Source organism: Dromiciops gliroides, chromosome 1 (assembly GCF_019393635.1).
Source record: "Dromiciops gliroides isolate mDroGli1 chromosome 1, mDroGli1.pri, whole genome shotgun sequence".
NCBI classification, from domain to species: domain Eukaryota; kingdom Metazoa; phylum Chordata; class Mammalia; order Microbiotheria; family Microbiotheriidae; genus Dromiciops; species Dromiciops gliroides.
In genome coordinates this window covers 353008672-353026201 of record NC_057861.1, presented here as the reverse complement: position 1 = coordinate 353026201, position 17530 = coordinate 353008672, and the positions used below count along the sequence as shown (strand labels likewise).

At 36.5% G+C, this 17530-nt stretch overlaps 1 protein-coding gene across 1 annotated transcript in view; it reads right to left on the bottom strand.

Annotated features, from left to right (window-relative positions):
• ANKRD33B (ankyrin repeat domain 33B) overlaps positions 1 to 17530 on the bottom strand; it is a 117168-nt gene that overhangs the window by 15656 nt on the left and 83982 nt on the right. Inside the window, exon 3 of the mRNA XM_043965451.1 lies at positions 3253 to 3393. Coding sequence (XP_043821386.1) covers positions 3253 to 3393 — 141 coding nt within the window. The remainder of the gene's footprint in view (positions 1 to 3252; positions 3394 to 17530) is intronic.

Sequence of the window (17530 nt, the reverse complement as noted above, 5' to 3'; positions counted from 1 at the left end):
AATGAACACTAAAATAGCATCCATGTTTACTGCTGCCCACCCTTGTAGACCTCACCACTGTGACTTTCAATGAAAGCTAGGCCCAGAATGTTCCTGATTAAAAGGAGATCTGGCTTATCTTTGGAGAAGACACTTTTACTTAGTGAAACTTGACTTACTACATGTTGTATTTCCACCACTTTGTGTTCAATATGGGTTCTTATTGAAGAAATCCTATAAGCAAGCTGCATTGTGTCTATAAATACAAAGGAAATAAGGGTATGAAGCAGAAAGAAATCTGGATTTTCACCTGAGTCTAATTTGGCATCATGAAAAGCAAGTCATTTGGAGTTACTTGAGGGCAGGATAGTATATGAGTGACTAGGCCCTACCCATCATTACATCTCTTCATGTATCTACATCTATATCAACTTTATGGAGTAGGATGGATATGAATATTCAAATATGTTTTGTCTTTGTTTTCCCCAAATGTCACAACAGTTCCATCTTACTTGGTTTATGCCATTCGGGTTTGAAACAGACACCCAAAGCTGCTTCTTAAAGAGGAAAAACAAGTAACACCACTGGGTTATGTTTTCATGTAGATAAAATCATGCTCTGAATACAGCTTCTCAGGACAACTTATTTAAAACGACCTGTCACTTTGGGAATATTAATATTCTATCAAATTAATAAGGTTTCACATCCCTTGGGATTATAATCAGCACAGCTGGCATTGCTGATGTGTTTGTCCTTAGTAGCCACAGTAACAGAGTTCCAATAAATCAGAGTTTCAGAACCTTGGAGAGAGAAAATCCTTTATTGAACTATAATTTTTTATTATTAAATTTCAGGGTTTCTGAAGTTTCTAATATCTCTTTGTTCTGCTTGATCAGAGTAGATAAAAGCAGTTATTGATGTGTGACTCTATGTTATATACTCTATGAAGATGTAAGCAGTTTGGTAAGGGAGAGCAATCTGATAAACAATACATCATTTGTTAAAGGGGGTGGTGGTGGGAAGAAACACTATTCCTGTTGAATACAATGAAACTGGGACTAGAAAAATTAGGTTCACAAAGGAATGCCGCAACAGATGAATTAGAGGAAAAAATGTATTTTCACCTTAACTTTCAATATGGAAGTACTCCTGTGTCTTTCAATTCTCTAATTATAGTCTCTCAATGATCATATTTTCTTGGTCAACTTCTAGAAGACAATCTATCTCAAAAGTTCAAACACAGAAGTTTTAATGTAGCTGGGGTTAAAACATTATTTCCCTTTCCATCACAAATACACTAAAAAGTTTTAGAAGCAACTAGTCAAAAAAAAAAAGTTATAAATTCAGGTTCAGTTACTCCTGGACCTGGAGTCAAGAAGACCTGAGTTCAAATTCTACCTCAGACACTTAATAACTACGATCCTGAGCAAATAACTCCCTTTTGCCATAAGTTTTCTCATCTATATAACAGCATCTACTTGCTAGGGTTGTTGTAATGATCAAATGATATAATATATATAAAATATTTGGCAAACCTTCAAGTATTATTATTTCAAAGATACATCACGTCATCAGGTATGTATAATAATCTTAGAAGAAAGTCTTCAGAGAAACAAAAAAATTGATCACCAGGAGCTCGACATTTTGGTAATGAGTCTCTCCAAACTTACTGAGGGCTGGTCCTCAGAGAACAGATACAGCTCATCAGCCAATCATCAGGCCAGTACTCACAGATTTAGAATCAGAAGGGACCTCCTCAGAGGTTATCTAATCCAACCCCTTCATTTTACAGATGAAGGAGCTGATACCAAGGAAGGTCAAAGCCTTTCCATCTTATTAGGACCTTGTGCTCCACTAATAACTTGAGAACCCAGGGCCATTCCCATGGTGAATTTAGAAATGATTGCGCATGCTATCCCCACTGACAGACACAAGTTTAAACTCAAGGAGCAGAATGAGCTGTACATTTTTGGATATACCCAATGTATGATTTGGGGGGGGGGGCACGGCGCACTAGACAATGCTTATTTGGCATGAGAAAGAAGTTGTATAGGGGATGGGGGAGAGGCAGTGATACTGCTACCAAGGGAGAAAAAAAGAGGGTCATTGAAGCATTTTTGTTTAATGCACAGAAATTAATTAAATTAAAAAAAAGTTTTGAGGGAGACACAGACAAGAAGGACAACTTTGAAACTGTGTTAAATTTATTACATACTTTAAAAAAACAAGCTGTATAAATTAGAGATCCACGGTTCCATATATAGTGCTCTTTTTCTGTTCTTTGTAAATGAAAATGCTAATGTATTGTCATTTGTCAAATTCAGAATATCAAAATCAAATTATAATAAATGAATTTAAAATGAACAATAATTCCCTTTTAAAAAGACCTGCCTTTATAGGACTGCTGAGCCAAATTTTAAATAGGAAATGTAAAATTCTTCAGCCACAGCAATTCATAAAAACTATTCCACTAACACAGAGAGGAGGCTTCATCAGCACTGGTGAAGGGAACAGACTCATCTCCATCTCCTTGGAAGTTCACTTCACTTCTTCATTATTTCTCAGAATGGAAGTATCTTCCATCCCTATGGCTTTTCCCTCTGACTATTTCCTCCTGGAACCACCATTTTAAGGCAGCAGCCCGGGTCAATCTGTTCTCAGGTTACACTGCTACCTCCATAGGTAGCCCCTTCAATTCCATCCCCCTTTTTAGCTTCCTTTTATGATTTCTCTTCTCCCATTACATTGGAATGTCCTTGAAGGCAGGGATTGTTTTTCTTTCCATTTGTATTTATATCTCCGGCTCCTGAACATACTAAGTAATTAATAGGTGCTTGACTTGACCCAAGTCTAGGAAATCTTGAATCCTTGAAGTATTCAACTGTCAATCAATCCCAACCTACAAGTCACTGATTGCTGCCGACCCTCACCTATGATATAAGCAGCTTTCTGGCTAACAGGATCAGGGCAAAAATTCCTGAGGAAGGAGGATAATGCATGGTATAGTTATGAAGGAAGGCAGTCAAGGTCTGTGGCAGACAGGGACTCGCTCTGGGACACCTCCTGCAATTTTTAATAGGATTTTCTTTTGTTTATCTGGATTGGGGTGGCAATAAACCTCACAAAAAAAATGTTCTCCAAAACGATTGGTATTTAGAAATCTAGAGCTTTCTCCTCAATACCTATGAATAAACCCCAAAATTTTAGCTTTCCCCTGACCTTGTGGAGAGTGCAAGAGATGAGAACCTTACCAAAGCAGAGATAACCACATACCTGCCAACATTAAAGCTCGGATGCAGTCAATTCGACCTTGCATTGCAGCTTTCATCAGAGCCGTGTACCCAAATACATTCCTTCTTTCAAGGTCAATACCAGGAAAATAGTTCAGCAAGTAGTTGGTGATGGTTATGTGCCCTGAAAAGAAAGTTGTACAGACACGTATGGATGGTTATATATATATATATATATATATAAACACTTTTTATTGAGACCGGTTATTTCATCATGTAGAAAGCAAATCCCTAGTATAGAAATCCTCCCACCTTTCAACTGGCAACTTCTCTGTAACTTACTCTAGAAAGTTGCCTGGGGAACAAAGAAATTAAATTACTGACCAGGATCACAAAGCTATAGTATGTGTCAGAGGGAGGCCTCGAACTCAGCTCTTCCTGACCAAAAGCAGCTGCCTATCAAATATACCAAACATGAATAAACATAACGTGTGGGGGAGGGAGAAGGGAAACAGAGGTAGTTACTTCATTAAGTATAAAGCTAAGTATTGGTAATAAGTTATCTCCTTCCCATTCACCAAAATAACTTCAGGGTTTCTTTCTTTGACAATATAAATTTTACAATTTAAGGGTTTTTTTTCCTTTCATACTTCAAGTTACCAGTACTTATCATCCATGTAAACACTGTCTAGGTCAAGAAAGAAGACTAAGAAGATAAGAGGGGAAAAAAAGCAAAGAAAGTAGACTACCAGAAATCCCATTTCTTTTTAACACCTATGATTCCTTCTCAAGTTACGACCCCCAGTCACATTCTGATAACAAGGGGCTGTTCCTATTGATCTCCAGAAAACGGATAACTTGAAATATATCATTAAGAATTAGGGGGAGCAAAAACAAACAAAAAACGGGGCAGTTAGGTGTGCAGTAGATAGAGCACCGGCCCCGGATTCAGGAGAACCTGAGTTCAAATCCGGCCTCAGACCCTTGACACTTACTAGTTGTGTGACCCTGGGCAAGTCACTTAACCCTCACTGCCCCGCAAAAACAAAACAAAAAACCCCCAAAAAACCAACCAACCAAACAAACAAACAAACATAACCCAAACCCAAAGAATTAGGGGGAGCAAGCAATGGAGCTCCAGGTGCCTCTTGAAATTGCCACTGTAGTGAATCTCCTAACTTCTGACATTTGACATGATCTAGGAATTAGCTTCTGATGCTGTCAGCTAAAAGCATGAAACATGGATAGAGCAGTCACAAAAGTACAAATAAACTTAAGTTTCCAAATTGTTCTGACCCTTAAAGAAAAAAGTTTTCACCACTGCAATAAAATTTGACTAATATACACTGGAAATTCCTATCAACATACAAAACATCATACCATACCATAGTAAGAAACATCAGATTCAAGTGAGTAAGAATTTTGTAGATTCTTTCTACTCTACCACTAGTTTTTCTGGTTAGAGTCCCATTTCCTACTAAAAACAGCTACATGATGCAGTAGATAGACCATAGACTTGGAATCAGGAAGAAATGAATTCAAATTTTTCCTTACACACTTCCTAGCTTTATGACTCTGTGATATCATTTAACCACTGTCTGCCTCAGTTCCCTCATCTATAACACCTACCTTTGCAGGGTTGTTAGCAAACCATAAAGTGCTATATAAATACTACTGTTGTTGTTATTGCTATTTTAGCATCATCTTTGTATAGCCACAGTCCAGTGGGGGAGAACCAAAGGAAAAATCAATGGTTCATAAATTCTGCTGGCTTGCCCACGGAATACCTTATCCAAATGCTTTAGCAAAATGGCACCAAACAGAATTGCCTAGCCCCTCCCCGCCCAGTACAGTTTCCTGAGTGACCATTACCCCTAGTTCCTTCCAAGTCTAGAGTGGAGCTGTGATTCGTCAAAAGAAATTATGGCTGCTTATCATTTACATCATCACTTCAGCTACTAGCCTTCCTGAAGACAGTAATAAATGAAACATGTACAATTCTGCAAATGACATGTCACCTAAAAGAATCACATCCTCATAAGGCTAGCAGTCCAAAAACAAATTAATATTAGGTTATAGCCATGTGATTCACAGATCAAGACAAATATCTATTTCCTTTCTGAGTCATTTACATCACTCTCATTCTCCCCTTTGCTTGGCATTTATTTAGTGAGGGTGTGAAAGTTAGTATGATAATGCAAGCTGTCAGGCAGCTGCAACAGCTTAATTGTGGCAAACTATAAAAGAATGCTCTTTGATCTCATTCTGTAGTCCAGTTGAATGCTTTGTGGTGTGCGTGTCAGTTAAATTTGAGTACGAACGTAACTGAAGCAGATTGCAATTCGTTCAGAGTCATTTTTTCCCCCTATCTGAAATAGCGTATCCATTGCAATTTTCAGCAGGAGGTGTTTTGCACTGACCATGTCCTAAACACTTTGAAGAGGAGAGAAGAGAAAAAATTGAAAATCCACAAAGCAAACTGCCTGTTATACACAGTAGGCAGTGTTCAAATTAGACTTTCTCTCTATCTTATGCTTCATTCAGGAGAACCACTATGCAACCAATGAGTCCTGATTATGGGTTTGGCTTCTCAATGGTCCATGAAATTACTCAATGCTCCATGACATGTTCTGCCCATATCAATGGGTGCCTTTTATTGCTTAGTTGATCTTGTTTCAGTCAAGTCAAGGATAGGCCAACAGCTGCTTCTCTCTTGGGCATCGGGAAGGTATAAGTGTTAAATTTTCTCTTTTAAAATAATGACAAATGATCCATTTCCCCCCTTTTCTTTTTGTAACCTACAAAAATATAGCCCTCTTTATGCACTACAACTTTGAAATAAGATTATTTACTATAAAGTGGAAGACAGTATAAGAGAAATCCATTTTCAATCTTATCCAGGGGGCTTCAGTTATTGAAATTCTCAAAGCACCGTTATAAGCAATCTCACCTGTAGGGTATTTTCATGGCATAGGCTCTAAGGATATCTACTTTAATGAAATCCTAGAGTATTAGAAGCCCCTATGAGTCATGGGGGCAATGAACCTTCAAGAGAACATCTTAAGTCAGATGAACTCACATCAATTAAGCAATCCCACAGAACAATGAAAGACTGTGCTTTAAACGAGCCTTGCCTAATTGCAGACACTTTGAGAAATACTTAGCTTTGGAAAAGGATTGAAAATTGCTCACTGAAGGAAAAGTAGAGGAAAGTGGAATTCCCATGACCTAGAATTCCTTTTTTACAAATCCATGACTTTGTTACTTAGAACTTAAGACAGAAAGAGTTATTAAGTCATATCACCTAAAAATGTGCCATCTGTAAAGGAAAAAATGAGACTACCCTGCATCAAAGGTTCAAATGATAGTAATATGTAGGCTATTTAGTCTTATTCAGTTCAGCCAACACTTATTAAATGCTTTCTATGTGTTTGGTCCCATGTTGGGTGCTGGGGATCCAAAGACAAAATGCAAACCCTTTAAGGGGTTTACATTCTGTAGGGGCTGGAAAATAACATGTAGCCACAGATAATTGCCCACCCCCATTAAGATATTCTACTACTGGAATTTCTGAAATAAACCAAGTTATATTTAACTCATTTTAGTTTTTCAATCCAACTGCCACTTATTTCAGTACAGATATGCTATGCCTGGGTAGGATGCAAACTTTAGTTAATAAACTGTCTCCTGCCCTCAGGAAACTTATACTCATGTAGTGGGGAGGATATACTGAGGCACAAGTTACCAACTACTCACTCTTTTAAAATCATTTAAGGGTTAGGGAAAGTCCTAAATGGATTTGAGTTGTTCTTCAAGATTTGGTCCTTTTTTTCCCCTCTATTCACTATTATTAGATAAATCGGTACTACAAAAGTACTTTAAACTTGGGCTTGTTAACCAGGGCAAAAAAACCCCAAACAAACAAAAAAGGCCCCGGGCACTTTGCCAGACCTATGTGTCTATGAAAGGGTGTACTCTTAGCTAGAGGAAAGGAACTGAGTTTGTGATTTCGGTGGTAGAGAGATGAGGCAACTCCCTTTACTGATGTAGGTCTGTAAAGATTATATGCTTTCCTCAGGGTCACATAGCCAATATGTGCCAGAGATGGGATCTGAACCCAGGTCTTCCTGACACCAAGTCCAGCTCTCTATCCATACTGCCTCATGTGTATCTGTGTCTGTGAATATAATGGGTAGATGTATAAACATGAAAGTTCTTGTTAGACTGCAAAGCACTAAACAAATGGAATTAACATATTACAATTATTACCTTATGTCATATAACAATGTTGCCAATTTTACTGCTGGTACAAGGTGACTAGCTAGTCATATACTTTCTATTGCTACCATTTTTGTAGAGTAGAGACCATTCTGTGGAATGCAACATATTTTGCAATTTGAACTCTGCCCAAAGAGCATTCCATGGTAAAAACAACTTTGAGCTTAATTTTTCCCCATCAGAAAAATGCCTATGAGATGCCAGATGTTGACTACTTAATTAAGGAAGCTTTTGCTAAGAGCTGCTTCCTTGCCATTTTCTCATCTTACAGTTATATTAGTGGGGCTATTTACTGTCATGACCCAAACACCCAAATTTCATTACTGACAACTAAGACTACACGAGGGTTCTTAACCATCATGTCACTATATTAAAGCTATGTTCAATTAAAGCCCTGAGATAATTTTCACATGACCTACTATTCTCTAATCATATTCTTATAAAATTTTTATCCATTTTCCTCATTTCTATTTTACACACCAAACAGCTTCTAGCTATTATTTGCTTCAGTCTTGACCCATGATCATATAATGTGAGTGCGTAAATGCTTAGGTTATTTCTCACTACAGCAAAGTGAACATAAAAAGTTAATCTACAGTCCTCCTCCTCTTCCTCATAGCTAACATTTACATAGTGCTTCTTCTGTGTCAGGCATGGTACTAAGTGCTTTACAATTATTATCTCATTTGATCTTCACAACAACCCTGGGAAGTAGGTGCTATTATTATCCCCATTTTACAGATGTGGAAACTGAGGCAAACTGAAGTGACTTGCCTAAGGCACACAGTGAGGCGTCTTCCTGACTCCAAGCCCAGTGCTCCATCCACTACTGTGCCATCCATCTGCTTCTCCACATATAGTCTCTATTTTTATGGCAATGTCAAATCAACGAGTATTCATTAATCACTTACAACATTCCATGCACTGTGGTAAGCACTGGAAATACAAATATAAGCAGAAAAGACAGTCCCCTATACCTTTGAGGTGCTTACATTCTGGGGGAGGACAACACCTAAAGGGAAGTTGAAGAGATCTGGGAAAGGAAGAGATGAAGGTCCCAGGTATGGTAGAGAGTCAGGAGCATAGCCTCGAGAGGAATTAAGACATGGTTGGTCTGGGCATCCATTTTAAAAGAGAGGTTCTGGAAGGAGGAGACATCCAACCTGAGGGAGAGCCTGCAGACATGGAATGTACTTCCATTCAAGTGAGTGAAGCTTCCCTGCAGGAGAGGTTTCTATGTTATGGCAGAGAAAGTCTGCAGATGCAGGAGTACGTCCTATAGAGGAAAGACAAAGCCAGGTGACTGAAATCAGGGCAAAAATCAGAACGAGATGTCACAACCCCTCAGTGGGTCCAGTGAGTACTGAGTAAGCAAGCACATGAATGGAATAGGAATTAAGAACCAAAGGCAAACAGGTTGGAGTAGTCAGGTCTTCACAAGATGGCTTACAGTTCTGTTGTGATCAGAAATTCCTGGAGGTTGGTCCAGTGATGGTTGGTTTTTGTTTGTTTGTGTTTTTTTTTTAACTTTTTTTTTTTTTGGTGAGGCGATTGGGGTTAAGTGACTTGCCCAGGGTCACACAGCTAGTAAGTGTGTAAAGTGTCTGAGGCCAGATTTGAACTCAGGTCCTCCTGAATCCAGGGCTGGTGCTCTATCCACTGCGCCACCTAGATGCCCTTGTTTGTGTTTTTGTGGGGAGGAATCATGCCTTTGCCTTCATAGATCCTGAAGATACTGGACTACCTGGCCAAGCTCTTACATTCTCTGGCTAAGCAACACAAAGTCATGAATCTATAAATTTATTTCATTTTAAAAGATTTAACTAAGGTGTGTGGGAGAAGTGAGGATGCTATGGAGAGTGAGAGAGACAGAGGCAAGAATAAAGCAAACTTTTCAAGTCAAAGTCCCTGAACTCAAGGTAGAATCTAATAATGAAATGATTTACAAGTATAGTGTCTGATCCTATTCATTATTTTTCAGGAGGTAGCTAGGTAGCACAGGAGATAGAGTGGAGAAGACCTGAGTTCAAGTTCAGCCTCAGACACTTATTAACTGTGTGACCTTGGGCAAGTCTCCTAACTTCTGTCTGCTATTAATTCCTTCATCTGTAAAAAGGGGATAATAAGAGCACTTATCTCCCAATGTAGTCATGAAGATCAAATGAGATATTTGTACAGCGTTTTGCAAACCTTAAAGCACTCTGAATGCTAGCTATTATTATTTTGCATGTGATAGTGATGTCACATTGGCATCCCAATAACATTCAGAAGTCCATACAATTAAAAATATTTTAAAGTTCCAGCTACTTATAATATAATATGCTAGGTGACAGTCTTATAAATTTACCACCTCTCTGATTTTTTGGCTTAAAACACCTTTCTCAGCCCCGCCCCCATTCTACTCTAAGTGTAGTTTTCCTCCATTACAATATAAGTTCCTTTAGCACAAAGACAACCTTTCTTTTCCCATTTGTGCACCCAGAGCTGACCACAGTGGAGGTTCATCTTATGCACTTAATAAATGCTTGGTTGCTTGGTGGAATTACTGATTTTTTTTTCCTTCCATGGTGTATATGTTCTTTAAAGTTTTACCTAACTTGAAGAAGAAAGTATAGATTGATCATATATAGACTGATACATATAAGCTTCTGGTTTCAAAGATATATCACTATCATCAGTTTAGAGCTATCATAAGACTATAATAATATTCTATGACTCAGGTTCTAAAAATCAGTACTCTGAATCTGGGTGTTAAATCTGTAGTTCTCCAAACAAAGCCAGTAGAGGGAACTGTAGACTTTACTAATGAAACATTATAACTCAAGTGCAAGGGAGAAGTTTATAACCCACTTATCCTAAAAAGGACAAAACAGAATATAGAAAAATAGTTTCAACTGAGAATTTTATAGCAAATGAGAAAATGATAGACTTAAGGAGGGTCTTGGAAGTAGACAATCTTGAAGAATGATGATCAGGACCACAAAGAGAGGCAGAGCTACACCCAATAGCGCTTAACTTTAGACATTATTTTGATGTAGTCCATGAAAGCTAGGGCCAATATGAAAAGTAAAAGAAAGGACAGAGGATTTTGGAAAATTTGTCCGCACAACTCCAAATAATCTTTACTGCCATTTCTTATTCAAAGAAAAAAACAACAACAACACAAATAATAATGAACAGGGAAAGATAATAGATCACAGAACCAAGAAGCTACAATAAATGAAAAACATACCAGTAGTATTCAGAGATATTCTATTGACTACAAAAAATCCCATGACATAATTTTCAAGTATGGGTAGTGCTAAATAACCCAAAAAAGTCCTGGTTTTTCTGTCATGTATATGAAATTAGATGAACTTTACAACCTTTTGTGTTGAATAAGTGGATGGATTCAGATGCTCTACATTGTTTTCAGGGGAATCCACTTTATATATTAAATCCATTTTATATACTAAATTTTTTTTCACTAAACAAAATTATGCTTTTTTTGGTTCTTACCTAATTTCCTGATGTGGAAACGTCACTTCTCAGTGTCCAACAGCAATCAGTCAGCATGTTGGGTCTTTACCTGTCCTTTATTACTTTTCCATTGTGGAAATTATTTTTTTTCATATAAATCTAATTTTTCTTCACTTGTCAAGCATTCTTTCCTCCCTTCCACTTGCTACCAACCACTTAAAAAAGAAATATAGAACTTTTGTGTCATCTAAGTGCAGTTGAGCAATATAAATCGCCACACTGGGGTTACATCCAACAATACATTTCTTATCTTGCATATTAGTACATAATCTCTCTTTTAGGAGGTGGATAGTGTTCTACTTTATCAGTCTTTTGGAATCATAGTAAATTATTTTGTTGATAAGAGTTGTCAAATCTTGCAAAATTGTTCTCATTACATCATTGATGGCATAATATAATTTTTTTTCCTCTTCATTCTGCATTATTTACTCTGCATCATTCCCTACCAATTTTCCCAGGTGTCTCTGAAACTATCCTGTTAATCATTTCTTATAGCATGATAGTAAGGTGGTATACATTCCTATACCAAAACTTGTTCAGCCATTCCAAGTGATAGGCACTCCCTTAGTTTCCAATTCTTTACAACTATAAAAAGAGATGCTATTAATGTTTTTGTACATATAGGACTTTTTCTTCTTTCTTTGATCTTTTTGGAAGTAGGTATAGGGTTAGTAATATTATCACCAAGTCAAAAGACACATAATTTATTAACTTTTGGAAGAAAAAAATGACCTGTGCTTATCACCTACTGCATGTATGCTTTCCAAGAAGTCCAAATGTATCTCCAAGAACCTGTAACTTTATAGTTTTGAGATCACTGACAATTTCTTGATAGTTTTCTGCCTTGTACTGAACCCAAAACATTTTTATCCCTCTGAAAAATGACTTCTGTGAAGCTCTTTCAACTTCATTCAAATTGAATTTTATCATTTCCCTTATTTGAAGACCCACAAATATCTAGTCATTGATTTCAGTTTTACTGACTATTGAACATTTATTTTTCAGATAAAAAAACTTTTACCATTACTTTAATTACATTTTTTCATTAAACAAAGTCTAATATGCAACAGTGGAAAGTTGTTTGTTTTTTTCTTGAGCCATTTCTTTCTTTTGAGACCAGTGTTGCTTAGAATTATAGATTTAAAAAAAAATCTCTGCTTCCCTGTTCACAAATGTAGCAACAGTATATTTATTATATCCAAGTTATGATTCTAGCATTACAATGACCAATTACTTTCAGATCCCTATAAATATATCCATCATACTTGATACTTTTCAAGAGCAGTTTCCTGTTTTGAACATGTTTGGCTATCTTCTTCCAAGAGATTCCATACTTTCCTTCTAGTAGATAAATTTAGCTTGATTTTTTAACAACAAAAAAAGGCCATTTACTTCATCTTGAATTTGTAAGTGAAGATCTAGGGACAGAAAGGTTAATTTTCTGGGCTCCTTTCTTATCATGCTGAGCCTTGTTTTTGCTATCTGTATTATCTTCTTCATCTAAATTCTATGTGTCTGGTTGTTGGGGACAGGTAGTCCTTCACTGGGTGAAACAGGTTTTATAGCTGATGGTAGATTTGGATTTTGCGACCCTATCCCAATTCATTAACCAAAACCAACAACCTACTGAAAGAGCTTCTTGTTCTTTCCCTATCAGAGGAATCATAAATGGGTCTGTAATGAGATCCATGTATCCAGCCAGATAGGAGTCTTAGTACAAACAATTTAGTAGATGTGAGGGGCTCAAGCTCTGCCCCGACCATGAATTATTCAACCAAGATAGAGTTTATATGCTTCCTTATCTCTTTTAGAGTAAAGCTGAAGTGAGATTTACAAGTTAACTTACCACATATATAGCAAAAACTGTTTAGATGACTGACATGCTTGCGAGAAGTATTTAAAATTTAAGCAAAGCATACCAACAGAGTAAAAAGCACTTGAGAAAACAGGATTAGGAATTTTAGTATTCTGAGGTTTGACAGACTCCTGGTACAAAACTGATAGAACATATTGAGTTTCACTGCATGATTGAGCGCATGTGAATATATGTATGTCCCAGCCTGTCCTGCCACATAGCACATAAAACTTGAGTTTTGCACAGCATGAAGAAAAAAGCTAACTAGTGAGTTTTCCTTGTTCTTCCAATAATACTTCCTACCTCCCTAAACCACAAGTTACTGCTCCAAAATGCAAAATTTCTATAAAAATTTGTCATTTTATAAGGAGCTGAGAGTCCTTTTATTTTTATTAATTCACCATCAAAAAAACATTTAAAATATCAAGACATTTTCATATGACAAAATGTATGCAGAAGAGTAGACTCTTGGGGGTGACAACATGACAGTAGTGTATTGGGACAAAGCACTCATTAACCAGTGTCTGTAGCTCAGGCCATATGATATAGAGCGAGCAGGGATCTTAAAGATAATCTAACTACTTCATTTCAAAGGAAGAAAGAGAAGTCTATGAGAAATTAAGTTCATATAGATAGAGAGGTGATTTGAACCCAAACATTCTGAATCATAATCCAGTTCTCTTTCTAAGCCTCTCCTGACAAGACAGGCTCAACTTCAACAGAGATCAATATCAAAAGAAGGGAATTCCAATCCAATATAAGCATTTATTATCATTATTATTATTATCATCATCATCATCATCATTATTATTAAGCTTACCTTGATCAAATATAAAGGATCAGAAAATGGATGGATGTCCCCAAACCCTTCAGAAACAAAATCGGACAAAAAGAAATGTACTTCATGGAACCTCCTATAGATCTTTAGTTTTCTTCATAAAGTACAGTGTTCACATGACTACAAAGATATTGAAGATCAGAATGGTTTTTTTCATTGGAAATAGTTATCTACTAATAAAATGATAAGCAAAGTGGAATTCTTTTCCAGGGAAAGATCAAGTAAAACCTAAGAAGCAACTATTAATGATAAAATGACAGGTACAGCTAACATATGTGTAGGTATATGTATGTGTGTATATATGTGAATACTTACATATGTACACATATATATGTACTGGTTTAAAGTGAAAAGTCTTTAATATCACATGAATTGTTTAATTTATTAGCCATAGAAGTCATTAAAATGGGTCATTTATTTTCTTAAAATATTCCTGGTAGAGAAGTCACCATTGCAGAGAAAAAATAGAAATTATGCTTTTAAAAATAGCTAATCTTTTTTTAAAAAAAAATGTTACAATTAATCATTAAATATAGATCCTTTTAGCTAACTAGTAGACACCAAAGGTAGGGAGATTATTTGCTAATGAGAAAACTGTAATTATGATACTGGAATGAAACTGTAATTAAATACCCACATTTGCATAACAAGTTGCTAGCAGTTGTAGAAACCTATAAAAGCAGGAAATTACCTCTAATATTATTATTTTGTGGCAAACAATGTTGATTTTTTAAAAAAAGAAACTGATAAATTTAGTTGAAAACAGCATTTCAGTCTACACTAACCTTTCTGATGAGTAAAGGAAGCATCCCATAAATGTATATATAGCAGAAGGTCTTTGGAATCTTAGCATTTATTTACAAAAATTTGGGGGAACAAAATGATTACCCTATTATGTGTATATATTACTATTAGTAGTAATGAAATCATAAAAGGCAGTATGGAATAATGGAAATAGCACTTTTGGATCAGAAAAAGGAAGAAAATAAGCATTTTTAAGCATAGTCTGTCAAGCAGTGTGCTAATTAATAAGCCCGTTATAAAAAAAAAGTCTCTAATTTCACTATACCATGTGAACTTGGGTAAGTTGACTGACCTCTCTGAGTCTGTTTCTCATCTATAAAATGAGGATAATATTAATATAAACTACCTCATAAACTTTCTGTGGTGATCGAATGAGAATTGGTCAGTGAATCAGTCAAAAAGCATTTATTCAGCAACTAATATGTTCTAGGCACTGTGTTAAGTGCTGGGAATACAATGAAAGGCAAAAGACAGTCTCTGCTCAAGGAGTTTACAGTCTAATGGTAGAAACAACATGCAAACAACTATCTATATAAAGAATAAATTGGAGATAATAGAGGGAAGGAACTATTGTTATGGGAGATCAATAAAGTCTTCTTGAAGAGCATGGGAATTTAGCTGAGATTTAAAGGAAACCAGGAGTTAGGAGGCTGAGTTGAGGAGGGAGAACATTCCAGATATGGGCAGGCAGCCAATGAAAATGCCTGGAATCTGGAGATAAAGTGACCTCTTCAAGAAAGAGCGAGGCAGTCAGTGTCACTGGATCACATAGTGAGAGTTAGGGTGGGGGAAGTAAGATGTAAGAAGACTAGAAGAGAAAGAAGGGCCGGGTTGTAAAGGGCTCTGAACACCAAACAGCCCTTTGTAAATTGTACAGCACTCTATAAATGTAAGCTATGATATACTTGCAGGAGAACAACAAGGATGTCAACAAGCCTTCAATGAGCTCCTACTCTGGGAATGCACTATAAAAGGACCTACCGGAACAAAGAAAATAACTAGGAAATACAGTTCCTGCCATGAGGGAAATAAAAACAAACATGTATGAAGTAATGTGTGAAGTCATATAAAAGAACATGTCAACAAGAAGATCAAGTGAGGTAACATAAGTAATATGCTTTGCAACTTTATCTTGGAAGAGCAATGATGATAATGAAATGAAAAATGTGAGTATACTTAGTACTCAAGTGTCCTGATTACATTCTAAAAAAAAGAAATGGCTCTAAAGGTCAAAACCTTCTATTGTCTTCTGTATCATCTCCACTTTTCCAATTGTGACATTTCAAAATGAATATTAAAGATAAAGACACAATTCCTTGAGTGATACTATAATTATAATACAGAAACCTCTTCTTTCATTCTGTTTTGCATATAGTTATGGGTAGGTTTTATAGTATTTAAGTTCAGAATTTTTAAAATGTATTTAAAAATAAATTACAAGAAGAGAGGCAATGTAGTGTAGTACTGAGAACATTAACCTTTGAGTAATGAGTGCTACATTTTAGTCTCTATTCTGGAACTAACTAGCTATATGGGTTTAGCCAAATTATTTCACCTTTCTATATGTATCTCATACATAAAAGGACAATGTTGGAGTGTACTTATCTCCAAGGTTCCTGCCATACCTAAAATTCTGTGAATCTATGAAAAGGACATAACTCTAGAAGAGGTAGAGTGGAAAAAAGCAATGGTGTTGGAATCAGACAACAGGGATTCAAATCCATTCTCTGACACTTGTGTGACCTGGAGCAAGCCAATTCAACACTCTGGGTCTCAGTGTTTTCATCTGAGGGTGTTAAGACTGCATGGCCTCTGAGGTCCCTTCTAAGCCCTAAGTCTGTGATCCTGAGGAAGTATTAAATGAACTATTTTTTAATTAATTCTCTGCAGAAGACCTACATTGAGGCTTCATCATGGCACAGAAGTGATCCTGGGTTCATGAAGGCGGTGCCAACCAAGAGCAAGTTCTAGAGGTTTTGATTCAACCTTGAGAGTAGACATGGTTTCATTCTTTGCCTTTGTACCCCAAGATCCTGAGACATAGCAAGTCAGTACTTAATAAATTCATGGAGTTTCCTATGTCAATGAAATTAAAGGTCTGGTCCAGAAACAAAAATGAGAAAAGACACAAAACTAAACCAAAATGCCCCTCCCCTTAAGAAATTTACTCGGGGTGGGGGGTATGGGACACAAAATATACATGGAAATCAGAGGAGAGATTGGGCACCTGTTTAAGTTTTAAAAAATGTTGAGATAGTTTGTGAAAAAAAAGTATACAAAGATAACAGGATTTGTAGGAGCTCCCCGCTTTGAGTGGCCTAGGAAAGAAAATAGATCTCTCTTGCCTCTTGGCCACTTATAGCCATTCTCTCTCTCTCTCTCTCTCTCTCTCTCTCTCTCTCTCTCTCTCACACACACACACACACACACACACACACACACACACACACACTTCCACATAATTTTTCACTTATATTAACGCATTGTTTTAGTCTACCTCCTCAAAATACGCTATCTGTATTGATTTTTCACAGACTATTCAAATTTTATTCTTGTTTTCCCAGCACCTAACCTAATCTCTCACATAGAACAGATGCTTAAGAAATGTTTGTTTCAGTTGTGGTATATGAATGTAATGGAATATTATTGTGCTGTAAGAAATGATGAGCAGGAGGAGTTCAGAGAAACCTGGACAGACTTAGATGAACTGATGCTGACTGAGAAGAGCAGAACCAGGAGAACATTGTCCACAGTAACAGCAACATTGTGTGATGAACAATGGGGATAGACTTGGCTCTTCTCAGCAGTGCAATGATCCAAAACAATTTCAAAGAACTCATGAAAGAAAATGTTCTCAACATCCAGAAAAAAGAGCTGCGAATTATGAATGCAGATAGAACCATACTGTTTCTACTGTTTATTTTTCCTTCTTTTTTGAGGTTTTTCCCTTGGGCTCTGATTCTTTCACAAGATGACTAATGTAGAAATATGTTTAATATGATTGTACATACGCAACCTATATCAGAC